The sequence below is a fragment of the Mytilus californianus genome, unplaced genomic scaffold, assembly GCF_021869535.1.
Source record: "Mytilus californianus isolate M0D057914Y unplaced genomic scaffold, xbMytCali1.0.p SCAF_1, whole genome shotgun sequence".
NCBI lineage: Eukaryota > Metazoa > Mollusca > Bivalvia > Mytilida > Mytilidae > Mytilus > Mytilus californianus.
Window position 1 is genome coordinate 30347123 of NW_026262581.1, and position 15087 is coordinate 30362209.

Here is a 15087-nt window from a genome sequence, read left to right on the forward strand (position 1 = left end):
ACACCAACGTCAAACCTTAAGCAATGGCCCTTTAGAAAATTACACTAATGTTAAACCTTAAGCAATGACCCTTTAGAAAATTACACTAATGTTAAACCTTAAGCAATGACCCTTTAGAAAATTACACTAATGTTAAACCTTAAGCAATGACCCTTTAGAAAATTACACTAATGTCAAACCTTAAGCAATGACCCTTTAGAAAATTACACTAATGCTAAACCCTAAGCAATGGTCCTTTAGAAAATTACACTAATGCTAAACCCTAAGCAATGGTCCTTTAGAAAATTACACCAACGTCAAACCTTAAGCAATGGCCCTTTAGAAAATTACACTAATGTTAAACCTTAAGCAATGACCCTTTAGAAAATTACACTAATGTTAAACCTTAAGCTATGACCCTTTAGAAAATTACACTAATGTTAAACCTTAAGCAATGACCCTTTAGAAAATTACACTAATGTCAAACCTTAAGCAATGACCCTTTAGAAAATTACACTAATGCTAAACCCTAAGCAATGACCCTTTAGAAAATTACACTAATGTTAAACCTTAAGCAATGACCCTTTAGAAAATTACACTAATGCTAAACCCTAAGCAATGACCCTTTAGAAAATTACACTAATGCTAAACCCTAAGCAATGACCCTTTAGAAAATTACACTAATGCTAAACCCTAAGCAATGACCCTTTAGAAAATTACACTAATGTTAAACCTTAAGCAATGACCCTTTAGAAAATTACACTAATGCTAAACCCTAAGCAATGACCCTTTAGAAAATTACACTAATGTTAAACCTTAAGCAATGGCCCTTTAGAAAATTACACTAATGTTAAACCTTAAGCAATGACCCTTTAGAAAATTACACTAACGTCAAACCTTAAGCAATGGCCCTTTAGAAAATTACACTAACATCAAACTTTACTGGCCCTTGAGAAAATTACACATAACTACTTTTATGTGTTGTCTTTTCAACCATGAATTGATAAATATAAAAAGACAAAAATGAATTTAAGAGAACACAATACATTGTATATATTTAATGATGTAGCTCAATATAAAACATTCACAGAAATGCTTCAATAACAGTTAAGGCACATTTGTTTTGCTATAACTTACTAAAAACATGAAAAAGCATTTTTTAACATAATTCATGATTTTCACATGTGCTAGCTGTCATATATAGTTTGAAGACCTGAATCAAAAGCATAAGACTATCAAAGTTTCTAGTACATAAATTTTTTTTTACACTAGAGCGAAAGAAAAATGTAGAAAGTGACATAGAACTTTAATTTTTGCACCTGATAATAGTCACATCTTTAGACATCTAAAAATTAATATGAGTGGATTTATAATTAAAACATGGTACTATTTTGAAGGTATTGGTTTAACAAAAAATATAAAATACACTTTCCATTAAGGTTCAAAACAATAAAACTTAAAATAACATCCTTGGCCTATTTATTATTTGCCCGTTTTTTTTTTTTTTATTCTTCCAAATTTGACCCTTTTTCCCTTCTTCTGAATTCTGAAAAAAGTTGACATAGGACTTCAATTGAGTAAATTTCTCTGATGCATAAACTTTAAATGTACAGTTTCCAAAAAAACACTTAATAACTATAATTTTAAAAAATTGCATTTCAAGTCACAAAGTAACATGGATGAGCAGAGGAGTGGGGGAGGGGAAGTACATCAATGAGCACTATATAGTACCTGCTCACTCCTTGGCTTATAAATATACATATACATATATATAAATAAAATGAATAAATTCCATAATAAATAGTATTTATTGCACTATAACCTTTCTGAGAGAAAAAAAAAAACAGATTATTGATACTAAGGTACTAATGCTTTCATTTGATCTTTGAACTTTAACCTTGTGTCATTTGGTTCAGAAACAACATACAAACAAATAAACAAATAAATAAAACATCCCTTCTCCTTGGCAGTGACTACCCAAAACTTGCATTCTACCCTAGCAAAAATAACCCTGACCTCTCAACATATCAATTTTAAAGTTTAATCTATTCCATGTAAAGGAGTATTTTTTAAATATACTAATATATAATCAATCAAAAAGCAAAACCTGCAACAGAAAAGGCACATTTAACAAACAATAATACTTAAGTATATTGGTCCCTACAGAAAGCTTCATTTTGGAAACAGATAAATGTAAGGAGATGTGGGGTAAACATTAATTAGACAGCAACCCAGCAATACAAAAACCAACAAAATCTAGCAGTCAAAGTACAGTCTTCATCATCAAACAGAAATCTAAACAAAATATGAAGCTCTGAATAACCCCATGTCTAAAAAGTTGTGTTTTCATATCAAAAAATTATTATCATTTTTTCTCAACTTTAACCTAGGTGTGGTTTGCTCCAGACACTTGAACAACTAATAAACAATCAATAAAAAAATATTCTTTTTATGTTTTTACTGAAAAATTTGTTAAGGCACCATTTAAATTTATAATACTGCCTTTATTTTAAAATGCATAGTAACAGACTCATAATGTTTTCAATTCAAGATACTGTAAAAATTATTCTTGTAATTCCTGAAAAGACTACTAAAATATAACACCAAGATATTTTTACAATATACTAAATAAAATTTAAAATACTATATTCAATGCATGAGGTGTAAACTCAAAATATTCTAATTTTGATTTTTGTTAACGTTTCTGAAAAATTCTACAAACTGCAAAAAAGAGGAAATAATCTATGACAACAATAAAGTGACCATGCAATTCACTTGTGTAATATTGTAAATATTTTTTCACTTCATTCAGTATAATGTATATAAATAAATGAATAAACAATTGTAATATACAATTTATATTCAAAATTAAATTCATAATAAACAAAGAGGTTTTGTATGTAATATTATATTGCATATATAATAAACAAAGTGCATGGTTTAATACAATTTCTTTGAACACTAGTTTCAATATCTTTTAAAGCTGACTGTCGACTGGTATCTACATCTTAATTAATGTTCTGGAAAAAAGTACATGAATCATGATAAGACAAGGCAACATTATTTCACTGGGTAGAAATGATCCAACAAGTAAACAATAAATGTGGCAAACAATTTGCATTTTTAACAACATTATTTCATAAACTAGATTCAAATATGATTAAAAATTTGTAAGGGGTTCCACGGAACCCTGTTTCACCTGCGATTAATGCTGTCAGTGTTAAGTGTAATGTTGACATAAAAAGTGAGTCCATTTATCAGTAAAATACAAAATTAAAAAAAAAAATAGATGCTTTTTCTTGGTCTTGAAGATAAGCATCTGCCCAAGCTTCATAACAATCCATGAAGGTTTACAAATTTATCACGTCAGAAAAATTCAATCCCAGATTGTCTGTAAATGTTAAATGTAATTAACAAGAGTGCACACGCTGAAATGTCTCGCCTTCTTTACTAATCATTGATATTATGTTAATAGTCCTAAACATAAAGCATTATTACAACTGTCACATAAACTTAACATTAACCAAGTAAACAAAACATTGACCAATAAACCATGAAAATGAGGTCAAGGTCAGAAGAACCATGCTAGGCAGGCATGTACAGCTAACAATTCTTCCATACAACAAATATAGTTGACCTATTGCTTATAGTTTAAGAAAAACAGACCAAAACACAATAAACTGCTTCGCTGAGCGCAGCTGGATACGCCCGCAGAGGTCCAACCCTGAACAGTTGGGGCAAAAATGGACACAATATTCAAGCTTGATACAGGTCTGAATTTGGATTGTAACTAAATATTTGATATATTACAGGTTTCTGAATAAATGTATTCAAAGAACTTGAAATTGGTTATATGAAAGATTTCTTGCTGTTGTGCAATACACTGTGCTGTTGCGCAATACTTAGTAAATCTGTTGTCAGGCTATAAACAAATAAAATCTTATAACTTGGAAACATAAAATCGAAAATTTATAAAAATCAAAAGGGAGCTTACAAAAATAGTTATAAACAATCTACCAAAGTTTCATAAAAAATGCTGAATTTTTGAGTTATTGTCCGAAAACTCGAAAATCCCCCTTTTGTAATGAATAAAACCTCATAAATCGGAAACGTATAGTCTGAAATTTATAAAAATCAAAAGGTAGCTCATGTCGATAGAAATAAACAATTCACCAAAGTTTCTTGCAAATTGGTGAAATTGTTTTTGAGTTATTGTCTGAAAACTGGAAAATCCCCCCTTTTTTAATGAATAAAACCCCAAAACTCGGAAACGTTACATCCAAAATTTATAAAAAAGGAAAGGGAGCTCATGTCAATAAATATGAACAATTCACAAAAGTTTCATGCAAATTGGTGAAATTTTTTTAGAGTTATTGTCTGAAAACTGGAAAATCCCCCCTTTTTTAATGAATAAAACCCCAAAACTCGTAAACGGTAAACCTGAAATTTATAAAAAACGAAAGGGAGCTCATGTCAATAGATATGAACAATTCACAAAAGTTTCATGCAAATTGGTGAAATTGTTTTTGAGTTATTGTCCGAAAACTGTAAAATCCCCCCTTTTTTAATGAATAAAACCCCAAAACTCGGAAATGGTAAATCTCAAATTTATGAAAAACGAAAGGGAGCTCACGTCAATAGATATAAACAATTCACCAAAGTTTCATGCATATTGGTTAAAGTGTTTTTGAATTAATGTCCTACATGTTGACGACGGACGGACTGACAGAAGGACGGACAGACGGTCAACGGTATACCATAATACGTCCCGTAAACGGGCGTATAAAAACTAAACACTGAGCAATGAACCTTGAAAATGAGGTCAAGGTCAAATAAAACCTGCGTGACTGACATATAGATCATAAAATATTTCCAAACACCAAATATAGTTGAACTATTGCATATAGTATTAGAAAAAAAGACAAAAACCCAAAAACTTAACTTTGACCACTGAACCATGAAAATGAAGTCAAGGTCAGTTGACACCTGCCAGCTAGACATGTACACCTTACAATCATTCCATACACCAAATACAGTTGACCTATTGCATACAGTATTAAAAAAACAGACCAAAACACAAAAACTTAACTATGACCACTGAACCATGAAAATGAGGTCAAGGTAAGATGACACCTGCCAGTTGGACATGTACACCTTACTATCATTACATACACCAAATATAGTAGACCTATTGCTTATAGTATCTTAGATATGGACTTGACCACCAAAACTTAACCTTGTTCACTGATCCATGAAATGAGGTCGAGGTCAAGTGAAAACTATCTGACGGGCATGAGGACTTTGCAAGGTACGTACATACCAAATATAGTTATCCTATTACTTATAATAAGAGAGAATTTAACATTCCAAAAAATCTGAACTTTTTTTTCAAGTAGTCACTGAACCATGAAAATGAGGTCAATGACATTGGACACTTCGTAACATGAGGCATCTATATACAAAGTATGAAGCATCCAGGTCTTCCACCTTCTAAAATATAAAAGCTTTTAAGAAGTTAGCTAACGCCGCCGTCGCCGCCGGATCACTATCCCTATGTCGAGCTTTCTGCTACAAAAGTCACAGGCTCGACAAAAACTAAACCAATTTTGGATGAACATAGCGACAAACAAGAATTAATCCATTTTCTGAACACTATCTTGGTGGGTCATAAAAATAAGAATTTGTTTCTAGATTATGACGAAATCTCTAATTTTTGGTTTATCCTCTTTCAAACTTGTTCTTTCTTTTATCCTAAATGGTATGATGTACTTACTTATTTAAAGAAGGTATCAAATGGGTCATTGGCAGGTGGTGGCTGCTGTAAAAAGGCATAAATTGGTTAATAAATATATTATAAATATTAAATAATAAATTCGACTCAGTTGTTCTATATTCTATTATAATTATTAATTTTCTTCCTGTTATTGTAATGTTCTCACGATGGGTTCCGCATGTGGAGCAGGATCTGCTTACCGTTCTGGAGCAACTGAGATCCCCCTGGTTTAGTTGGTGTTCGTGTTGCTCAGTCTTCAGTTTTCTTTGTTGTGTTTTGTGTACTGTTGTTTGTCTATTCATTGGTTTTTTTGTTTTTTGCCATGGCATTTCCAGTTTGTTTTCAACTTATGAGTTTGAATATCCCTTTGGTATCTTTCGCCTCTCTTTTATTGTCAACAGTTTGTGCCAAAATATGTGTTAACTATAAAATGTCTAAAATTGTTGGTCTTGTAAAATTGAACAAGTTTAACAATACACATAATCCAGTCTTACACTTTTGAATCCAAAAATCAAATGTATCATTATTGTTTCAGCACTAGACATTAAACTTTGTCGACAGAATATTTCTTAACTTGAATCACATCCTCTTTTGATCATTTATGACATCTCCCAATTTGATTGATCCCCAGATTTTTAGTTGAAAATGAGCAACATGAGAGGCGACACTATGGGAGAAGGATCTGCTTACTTATCAGAGCGTCTGAGTTCACCTTCGATTCTGTGGGGTTTGCTTTAATTTTCTGTGGAGTGTTTTTTGTTTGTCATTTTTCTTTTGCGCAAGCTTCTGTCATCATGTTTTATTGCCCCTTGTTATCTTATCCCCCCTTTTTTAGTAATGTAAGCAATTTACAATACAAAAGATATACAAACCTGGTAAGTCATAAGTACCAACCCCTTTGGTATATGAACACTTTTTAGTTCCCTTAACATAGAATGTATTGATCCAAAGGGAAGTACTTTACATTTATATAATATAGCAACACAATATTCCCATTAATTCTTTTAACTCTTTTGCTGATCAATAAAGTGAACTTGAGAAGTTCTTTAATGTGTATGACATAAATGTTAATTATTTATTTAGATGTTCTATTGGTTTTTTTTTAAGCCATGGCTTTTAAAAAAGTTTTCAGTCTTACAAAGCATAATAAAATTAACATAGTATATAAAACTATTAAATTTTAGCACCCCTTCACACTATGTAAATATCCTTGTAAATATATGTTGTGTTAAACCTATATCCAAAGTGGGAGAGCTCTGATATATAAGGGAGGATCATACCTGTACAGAACAGAACATTGTGCAATGAGAATGTATAATCACAATAAAAACATTTTATAAAAGATCGTACTTCAGAGCCAAATGTCAAATTTCGGAAACTTTTTTTTCTTAACTCATTTTCCAATGGTTTTCCATTAGTTGATGTTAGTCCCCAAAGTAGATAAAAATGCTATAATAAAGTATTTGCTTTGTACAACAACTTATTTTAATACTGAAAAGAAACTGAACACATATTAAAACAGGAAAATGTGACCATTGGACACAATGACCGCCTTAGCACTATCACATGTCCTTGTACAGTGATAAGCAAATCTGGGTCAAAAATCTAATTTTGCATATATTTTTAAAAGTTCACTTAATAAGGAACATATGTGTTCTAAGTTTCAAGTTGAAATGACTGCTAGTTCCCTAAAACAAAAATTTAAATAAAACTTAAACCTAAACTTTAACCTACCTTAAACAATAACTTTAAACTGATATGGGACTGACACACACTCAGACTTGGAAAATTTAATGACCCCTTACTACCGTAGGCAGGGCATAACAATACTGTACTTAAATAATATATGGTGGAGGATATGGAATGAATATACATTTGGTCAGTTGCATACATTGTATATAACAAATGGGCAATTGGGATGGGAAAGCATTTTGTGTTAACAATAGGAAATTCATGCAAATCATTTTTATATGTGACATTCTACTCAAAGTATACACAAGAATAACATCACCAATACCTATTTTCTTTTCTCCTCTTTCAATTGTAGTTTAATATATGTAAGAATAATTAATAGATTTTTTTAATAAGACACAATTTTTTATTTAATAGTCTGAATTGTTATCTCTTTTACACATTTAACTGTAATCATTATTCAAGTGTTTACACGTATCTATGTTTCTAAAAAAGAATAAAAAACAATTCATAAAATGTTTTAAGTAACATTAAACTTAATTAAATAGGAAGGCCATACCTTAAGGTAAGTTGACATGGGGAATAAGGAAAAATCAAGAAAAAGCAATTATGCATAGTTCATTGGCATAACTTTTTCATCATCTATCCCTTGATGACAAATTTTAAAAAGCCCTGAAAACAAATTAACAAAATTGATGGTTTTGGACCTTTCTTACTCTTAAGGATAAATCAATTATATCAAATCTACAATTGTTAAATATTAGTAAGTACACTACAAATTCCGATGTTTGTATTCTAAGTATACTTACTTTTGGTTTGTTAGAATCTTTAATATTTTTTTGAACACCATTACTCTTAAAATCAAAGGCAGCAAATGGATCCTTGGATGAATCTAAATGCTCACTTTTCTGTCCTTTTGTTTGAATACTAAATGGCGAAGAAAATGGATCATTGGAATTATTGTCAAAAATTTTAGAAAATCCATCAGATGAATTAAAAGGATCACAGTCTGCAAAGGGATCATTGCTCTGAAACGGGTCTTCAATCACGAAATGACTACTTGAACTGGATGAATTTGTAGAATTCATACTCAATTTATCACCATCTGGAGATGAAGCATTTAAATTATTATTTTCTTCAACTTTCTTTTGAGTATTTGCACCAAAGTTACTTTGACTAGACTGAGATTCTCTAAGAGATTTTTCACTCAGATTTCTGGTCTGAGGTCTGGGTCGAGGAACGGGTATTATACTTGTCTTTTGAGATTCCGATGACATATTTCTAGGTGGTAATGCTGGTACAGGTTTATCACAGGAGTGCTGTTGGTGGGATGTGCCTGATAAGGGGCGTGGTGGGGGTGCAGGGGGTATTGCAGCAATTTTATCAATTTTCCTCTCTGGTGGCAGTGGCGGTGGAGGCCCTTCTGGAGAAGGCATATCAAAATTGTCACTGTCACTATCTCCATTGTTTGCAGACGACACCTGCAGATGATCTGGTTTATTTTGAATATTGGCATTGTTGTTGCAAGCAGGAAGTACAGCATGTGGCATTGCTTTGAGAGGATTGTTTATAAAGGAAGTATCAAAAGGATCTTGACTTGCTTGAGTTGTCTTGAAGTTTGCAGCATCTGGTAGAGAAAAGGAATCAAATGTGCCAAAGGGATCTTCTGAACTTGCCTGTACTTGTGGTTGATTAGCTTTTGCTAATTCGTTAATTGGTTTTTTAGTAGCAGCAGTCTGTTGGGCAAACAGCTCTTTTGGAGTCTTGTCTGTACTCTTGGTTTTGATTTGGCAAAGATCTCCAAAAGCATCTGCTGGAGGTTTAGGAGAGTCTCGTCCTCCTTCACCTTGCATCTTTGTAGGTGCTAAAACTGGTTCCCCAAATGGATCATTGGTAGGTGCTGGCATTCCCGAATTTGCAGCTCCCCATGGATTAGGTTGATTAGGTGCTGGACCTCCAAAGCCAGGTCTCTGTGGTACAGCAGGTGGAAAACCTCCCTAAAGAAGAAAAAATTACATAATCAAATGACAAACTGTTTTTTTATGTTTTATGTTTGAAACAGATGCTAAAATCTTTATAAACTGTCAGCATTTTGTGCATATGCTTTCAACTGTTTTGCAATTTTCAGTCTCACTGCAAAACTATTTAATTCAACTAAATTAAAATTCCCTGCTACTTATTTGTCTGCATATTTAGCTAATTTAACTATATCAAGTTTTCCCCTTTTAGACATTAAAGCAAGCTTTATTTAATAATTTAAAACTTTTTGACTGTAAATTAAACTTTTTTATTTCATATTTATAAAAAAATATCTTATATTTGGTCAATATAGTGTTCACAATTCTTTATGATAAAAATCTTTCGTTTTTTGGTCATTTATACCCATATTAATGCATGATCAAGATTCTTTTATTATTGGTCTTTAGAAGATCACCTATGAAAAATGTTTTCTATCATAACCCAAAATTCTACATTATATCATTACCCTTAAATATCTCAAAACTCCACATCACAATAAAATTTTTATACATTGATATTTTGAATTAAATTCATATCTATAGGTTTGATGGAAAGAAATTTTTTTATCAAATCTATCATGACTATTAATCGTGTAGAACGTTGATGATGCCATGGTCAAATGACAAAACAGAATAGTGCCAAGATTTAACTTGCCATAGAGACTTAATCACAGAAAATTACTCCTTTGAAATTGTTTATATAATACGTTAAAAATGTTATATGTGGCCTTCGGCTGTTTTCTACTCTTTGGTTGGGTTGTTGTCTCATTGACACATTCCCCATTTCCATTCTCAATATTATATAAGGATATGTATTTTGAAAAGATTAAAGCATTTGAATATCTGAAAATTTATTAGTTTGCATACCTGAGGTATTCCATAAGATATATCAATTAGTAGTTTTCTTTAATCTCTGTCAGATCTTTAAAATTTAATCTATTAATGTAGGATTATAAAATCTATATTTCAATTAGTGTTTTGCTCAAGTACATATAGATAAGTTAAAAAAAGTCATCAAACATACCAGATTTATAAATTTGTAAACCAGGCCTGCGTTTCTTATACTAAAGACTCAAAGCTGAACAGTTTTTTGATGTATTTTTTAGTTTTTTTTTGGAATTTCTCATCGTCAGGACTTTTTTACTTGTGTACTGCATTAAATTTATTTGAGATAGCATGTTCATTGACTTACCAGTACATCTTCTCAACTATTTTAAGAAATGGTATTTTACACCTAGGTAAAATAATTAAAATTGAGGTTTGGGGCAATCCTCAGGAATTTATAATTTGATGACCTGTTAAGAAATAAGCCAAAATATTGTTATAATCTTAAAGAACAAATATTTGGCTGTGATGCTATGAATTTAATTTAAGATTAAAAGACTTTTGAACGTGGTGTGAAATAAATTCAGGAGAAATTGACCTTACTCCTTCATGGCATTATCGTGGAAATTTCATTTCTCTAATTTTCATGCTTTTTTCACATTTCTCGATCGGTTTAAAAAATAAATGTGGATAGTGTCCACATGTGGACACAGATGATGCCCCCGCTTGCATATCATATAGTTATAAAGGGACATAACTGAAGAACGGTAAAAGTGACGCTACCCAAATATGAACTTGATCTGAGTTTGTGGTAATAAGCATGGTGTGTAAGTCTCATAACATTTGGTTGAGGCTAACTTAAGTAGAGAACAGAAACTAAAAATTCAGCAATTTTTCTATTTATAAACACGCATAACTCTAGAACGGTTTTGTATAAGTTTTATAACATTTGGTTGAGACAAACTAAAGTTAGAGAATGGAAACGAAAAATTCAGCAATTTTTATGTTTATAAAGGGACATAACTCAAGAATGGTAAAAGTGTTGCCACCAAATTTCGTAATTAATCTGTATTATGTAGTAATAAGCATTGTGTATAAGTTTCATAACATTTGGTTGAGGCAAACTAAAGATAGAAAAGGGAAACAAAAAATTTGTACTTGATCTTAGTTTTGTGGTAATGAATATTGTGTATAGGTTTCATAATGTTAGGTTGGGGCAAACTTAAGTTACAGAATGGAAACTAAAAATTTTGAAATCTTTCGATTTATAAAGGGGCATAACTCAATAATGATTATTAAAGTAACACTACCCAAATTCAACTTGATCTGTGTTTTATCAGTGGAAGTCAAAATTAAACATTGCATTGTATAAAGCATTGATTGTAGTTGATTCAACTATAATCATTGACAAACGAAGATAACTCCAATTTTAAAATTACCTGATATTTAGAAGAAAATAAAAATTTTGCCATTTCTAAAGGGGCATAACTCTAGAATGGTTACAGTGACGCCACCAAAATTCAAACTGGATCTGTGTTTTGTGGTAATAAGCATTGTGTATAAGTTTCATAATATTTGGTAGAGGCAAACTAAAATTAGTGAACGGAAACAAAAAATTCAGCAACTTTTCCATTTGTAAAGGGGCATAACTCTAGAACGGTAAAAGTGATGCCACCAAAACTCAAATTTGATCTGTGTTTTTGTGGTAATAAGCAATGTGTATAAGTTTCATAACATTTGGTTGAGGCAAACTAAAGATAGAGAACGGAAACTATAAATTCAGCAGTTTTCCATTTGTAAAGGGGCATAACTCTAGAACGGTAAAAGTGACGCCACCAAAATTCAAACTTGATCTGTGTTTTGTGGTAATAAGCATTGTGTATAAGTTTCATAACATTTGGTTGAGGCAAACTAAAGTTAGAGAACGGAAACCAATTTTGGGACGTACGCACATACTTACAGACAGACAAGAGTAAAACTTAATGCCCCCTCTGCCACAGCGGGGGCATAAAAATATTTCTCATCTCTAGGGAAAACTTTTATCTCAGCAAATAATTGGTTGAAATTCAATTATGACGTAAAATTTTCTTGGTTTCTTCTGAATTTTCTATTGTGACGTCATGAAAAAAGACAACCATGCCTGAAGACGTCATAAAAAGAACACAACTTTCTGCAAATCTTTGAAAAGGAAGGATAAACTTCGTTTAGATATCATCTAAAAATCATTAGGGAAACAGATTCTACCACTATATCTAGTGTATTACGATATTTCTCCACTCTCAACAGTTACATTTTTATTATTTAAAAAGCTTGGCAAGCCTCTTGCTTTAAATATAAAAATAATACTGTCTCGAGTTGAGAAATATTGTAACACACTTGATGCAGTGGTGGAATCTATATATCATACATTACTACTTTTATTAATTATCTCAATATATTGGCATAAGGATTTATTACCATAGGTTGTCCAAATGGATTAGCTGCAGGTGCTCCGAAGCCTGGCTGGGCTGTCGGTGCACCAAAACCTGGTTGAGCTGGTGGTGCTCCAAAGCCTGGCTGAGATGTTGGTACTCCAAACCCTTGTTGTCCAAATCCAGTCTGAACTGTTAGTGGTGCTCCTGGTTGAGCACCAAACCCTGCCTGAGTTTGTGCACCAAATCCTTGCTGAGGTTGAGCACCAAATCCTTGCTGAGGTTGAGCACCAAACCCTGGCTGAGCTGCAAAACCAGCATGCAGCATTCCTGGATTATTAGGTGGCATTGTAGGTTGATTACCAAAAAGTCCTAATATAGCATTTTTATCAACTGGAGAAGCTGGTTTTGTACCAAACAAGTCGATATCTTGAAGGTCAGAGGATGTTGATGTGGGTACCCCACCAGCTGTGGATGTGGATGTGGGAGAACCCCATGGATCATTTGATGGAGATGATGTTGGTGGATTTTCATTTTCAAAAAATGTTTCTAGCTTGTTCATTTGCTCTATACCCTGCAAAACAAAAGTATGTCTTATTCAAACAATATGGTCCTTTGTGTAGGAATAAGGGTTTTAATTACCTCCCTTGCTTCAGCTTTGTTGTCCAACAAATAGGTATTATCAAAACTCACACAGCATTACAAAAATACAATTGTCATTTCTAATCCTCTTTCTGATAACCTTTGTGTTATAACTGACAGAAGTTTCCAAGTATTACTTTTCATTTTCTATAAACAGATTTCACACTTCCAAAAAGATAAACAAACATTTTCTAATCTTTCTTTTCCTTTTATTCTTTGCATTTTGATAAAGAGCCGTAAAATTGAAGACAGAATTTTCCAAAGTTTTTGTGTTTCTACAAAACATGTTAAACCATATATTCATTTCAATTACTTTTTTTTTTTTATGAACCTGTTTTTTTTGTCATTTCATTTGGAGTTTCTGGTGCTGAAGGATGATTTTTGATAAAACACAGAAGATACACTTAATTCTTTTATCAAACAGTTCATCGATTCAGGGAAAAGAAGTCTCAAAGGTAATCATCTGATTTTAGCAAAATTTGTATCAATTAAGGATAAAGAAATTATGCTGAAAAACGGATTCAAATTAAAAAGGATAAGTTTTAGAGTTCAAGAGCAATTTCCAAAAGAAATTGAACAAAAAAAAACTTTATACCCAGTAGCTAAACAGGCCAGAAGGGAAAAAAGGAAAGTACTCCTGATAAAAGACAAACTGTATATTGATGGTGATTTGTTCAAACCACATACTGAAGGAGCTGGAAACCAAAAACTACACGATGCATTTAATTTGAGTATCATACAGCGGTGAAATATTCCTCTACAAAACAAAAAATCAACAAATGAATCAGAATCATCGGAACTTAATGTTTTTCAAATGTTCAAACAAGATTTAACTACCAAAGAGTTACAAACATAGACGATTCTGGAAGAAATACCTCTTAATTAACAGTTTTTAACCAAGTTATTATACTTAAATGTGAAAAGGGAACATTATTTTGTCAAATTATTATTTTGCTATTAATCATTTTTTAAAGACAATCCGGTACATGTTTAAATGTTTCTATGAAAACCTCATGTTTCACCATCGTTGTGACAGAGGGTTACTTTCTTATAATAGTTTTCTGTAGTTTATCCCACACCTAATATTTTTCCTTTTCCAAATGAATATCTATAGTTACCTGACCAATAGTCTCAAGTTCACTTTCTAAATCGACCAAAGAACTTCCAGCTCTCTCTTTTACAAGTCTATTGTTTGTAGGTACCTATAAAATAAAATATGAGTACATGAAAGTTCAAAAACATTCTCTTTTGATCTTTTTTAGTGATCATTTTTCATATCACACTTCTTGAGTGTTTTTGGTTTTTCTTTTGGTAGAGTAGAAGGAAAATGTATAACGTCATAAGCCTCGGAAAACAGCAATAAACAGATTATAAATATGATACCTTGGAAAAGAGAATTGCTTTTGTGTTTAATATTTTTTTTACAAAACCTGAGTTTAATATCGATGACAGGTACAAAATTACAAAACCCACCTGATCACTAGGCTTATTTGACGTAAATTTTAAGAAAAGTATCTGTTGAAACCCTTTTCAAATATTTTTCAAAATTCTAAAAAAAACAAAACAATATGCAAAATCATATCAGGAATTGCATAGTTTTCTAAAATTAACAGTACTACTTTTCACTTATAACTAGAGCCTCTTTAGAGCCTGTGTATCGCTCACCTGTATCTTCAACAATTGCCACATTTTTTGTAAAAATCATCATTAAAGGGGAATAACAGTATTAAGAGTTAACAGACAATTT

General features: G+C 31.7%; 1 protein-coding gene across 2 annotated transcripts in view; it reads right to left on the reverse strand.

The window, feature by feature from the left end:
- Window positions 1-1022: 1022 nt before the first annotated feature.
- Window positions 1023-15087, reverse strand: part of LOC127701075 (disabled homolog 2-like) — a 33874-nt gene continuing 19809 nt past the window's right edge. Inside the window, exons 7-11 of one of the 2 annotated variants that reach the window (XM_052204882.1) lie at window positions 14459-14542; window positions 12745-13272; window positions 9121-9441; window positions 5753-5797; window positions 1023-2999 (exon numbers count right to left, since the gene is read on the reverse strand). In XM_052204882.1, the coding sequence (XP_052060842.1) occupies window positions 5753-5797; window positions 9121-9441; window positions 12745-13272; window positions 14459-14542 (978 nt within the window). In that variant the 3' untranslated portion in view covers window positions 1023-2999. Of the gene's footprint in view, window positions 3000-5752; window positions 5798-8253; window positions 9442-12744; window positions 13273-14458; window positions 14543-15087 lie in introns of both variants that reach the window. The other variant, XM_052204873.1, reaches the window with a different exon arrangement.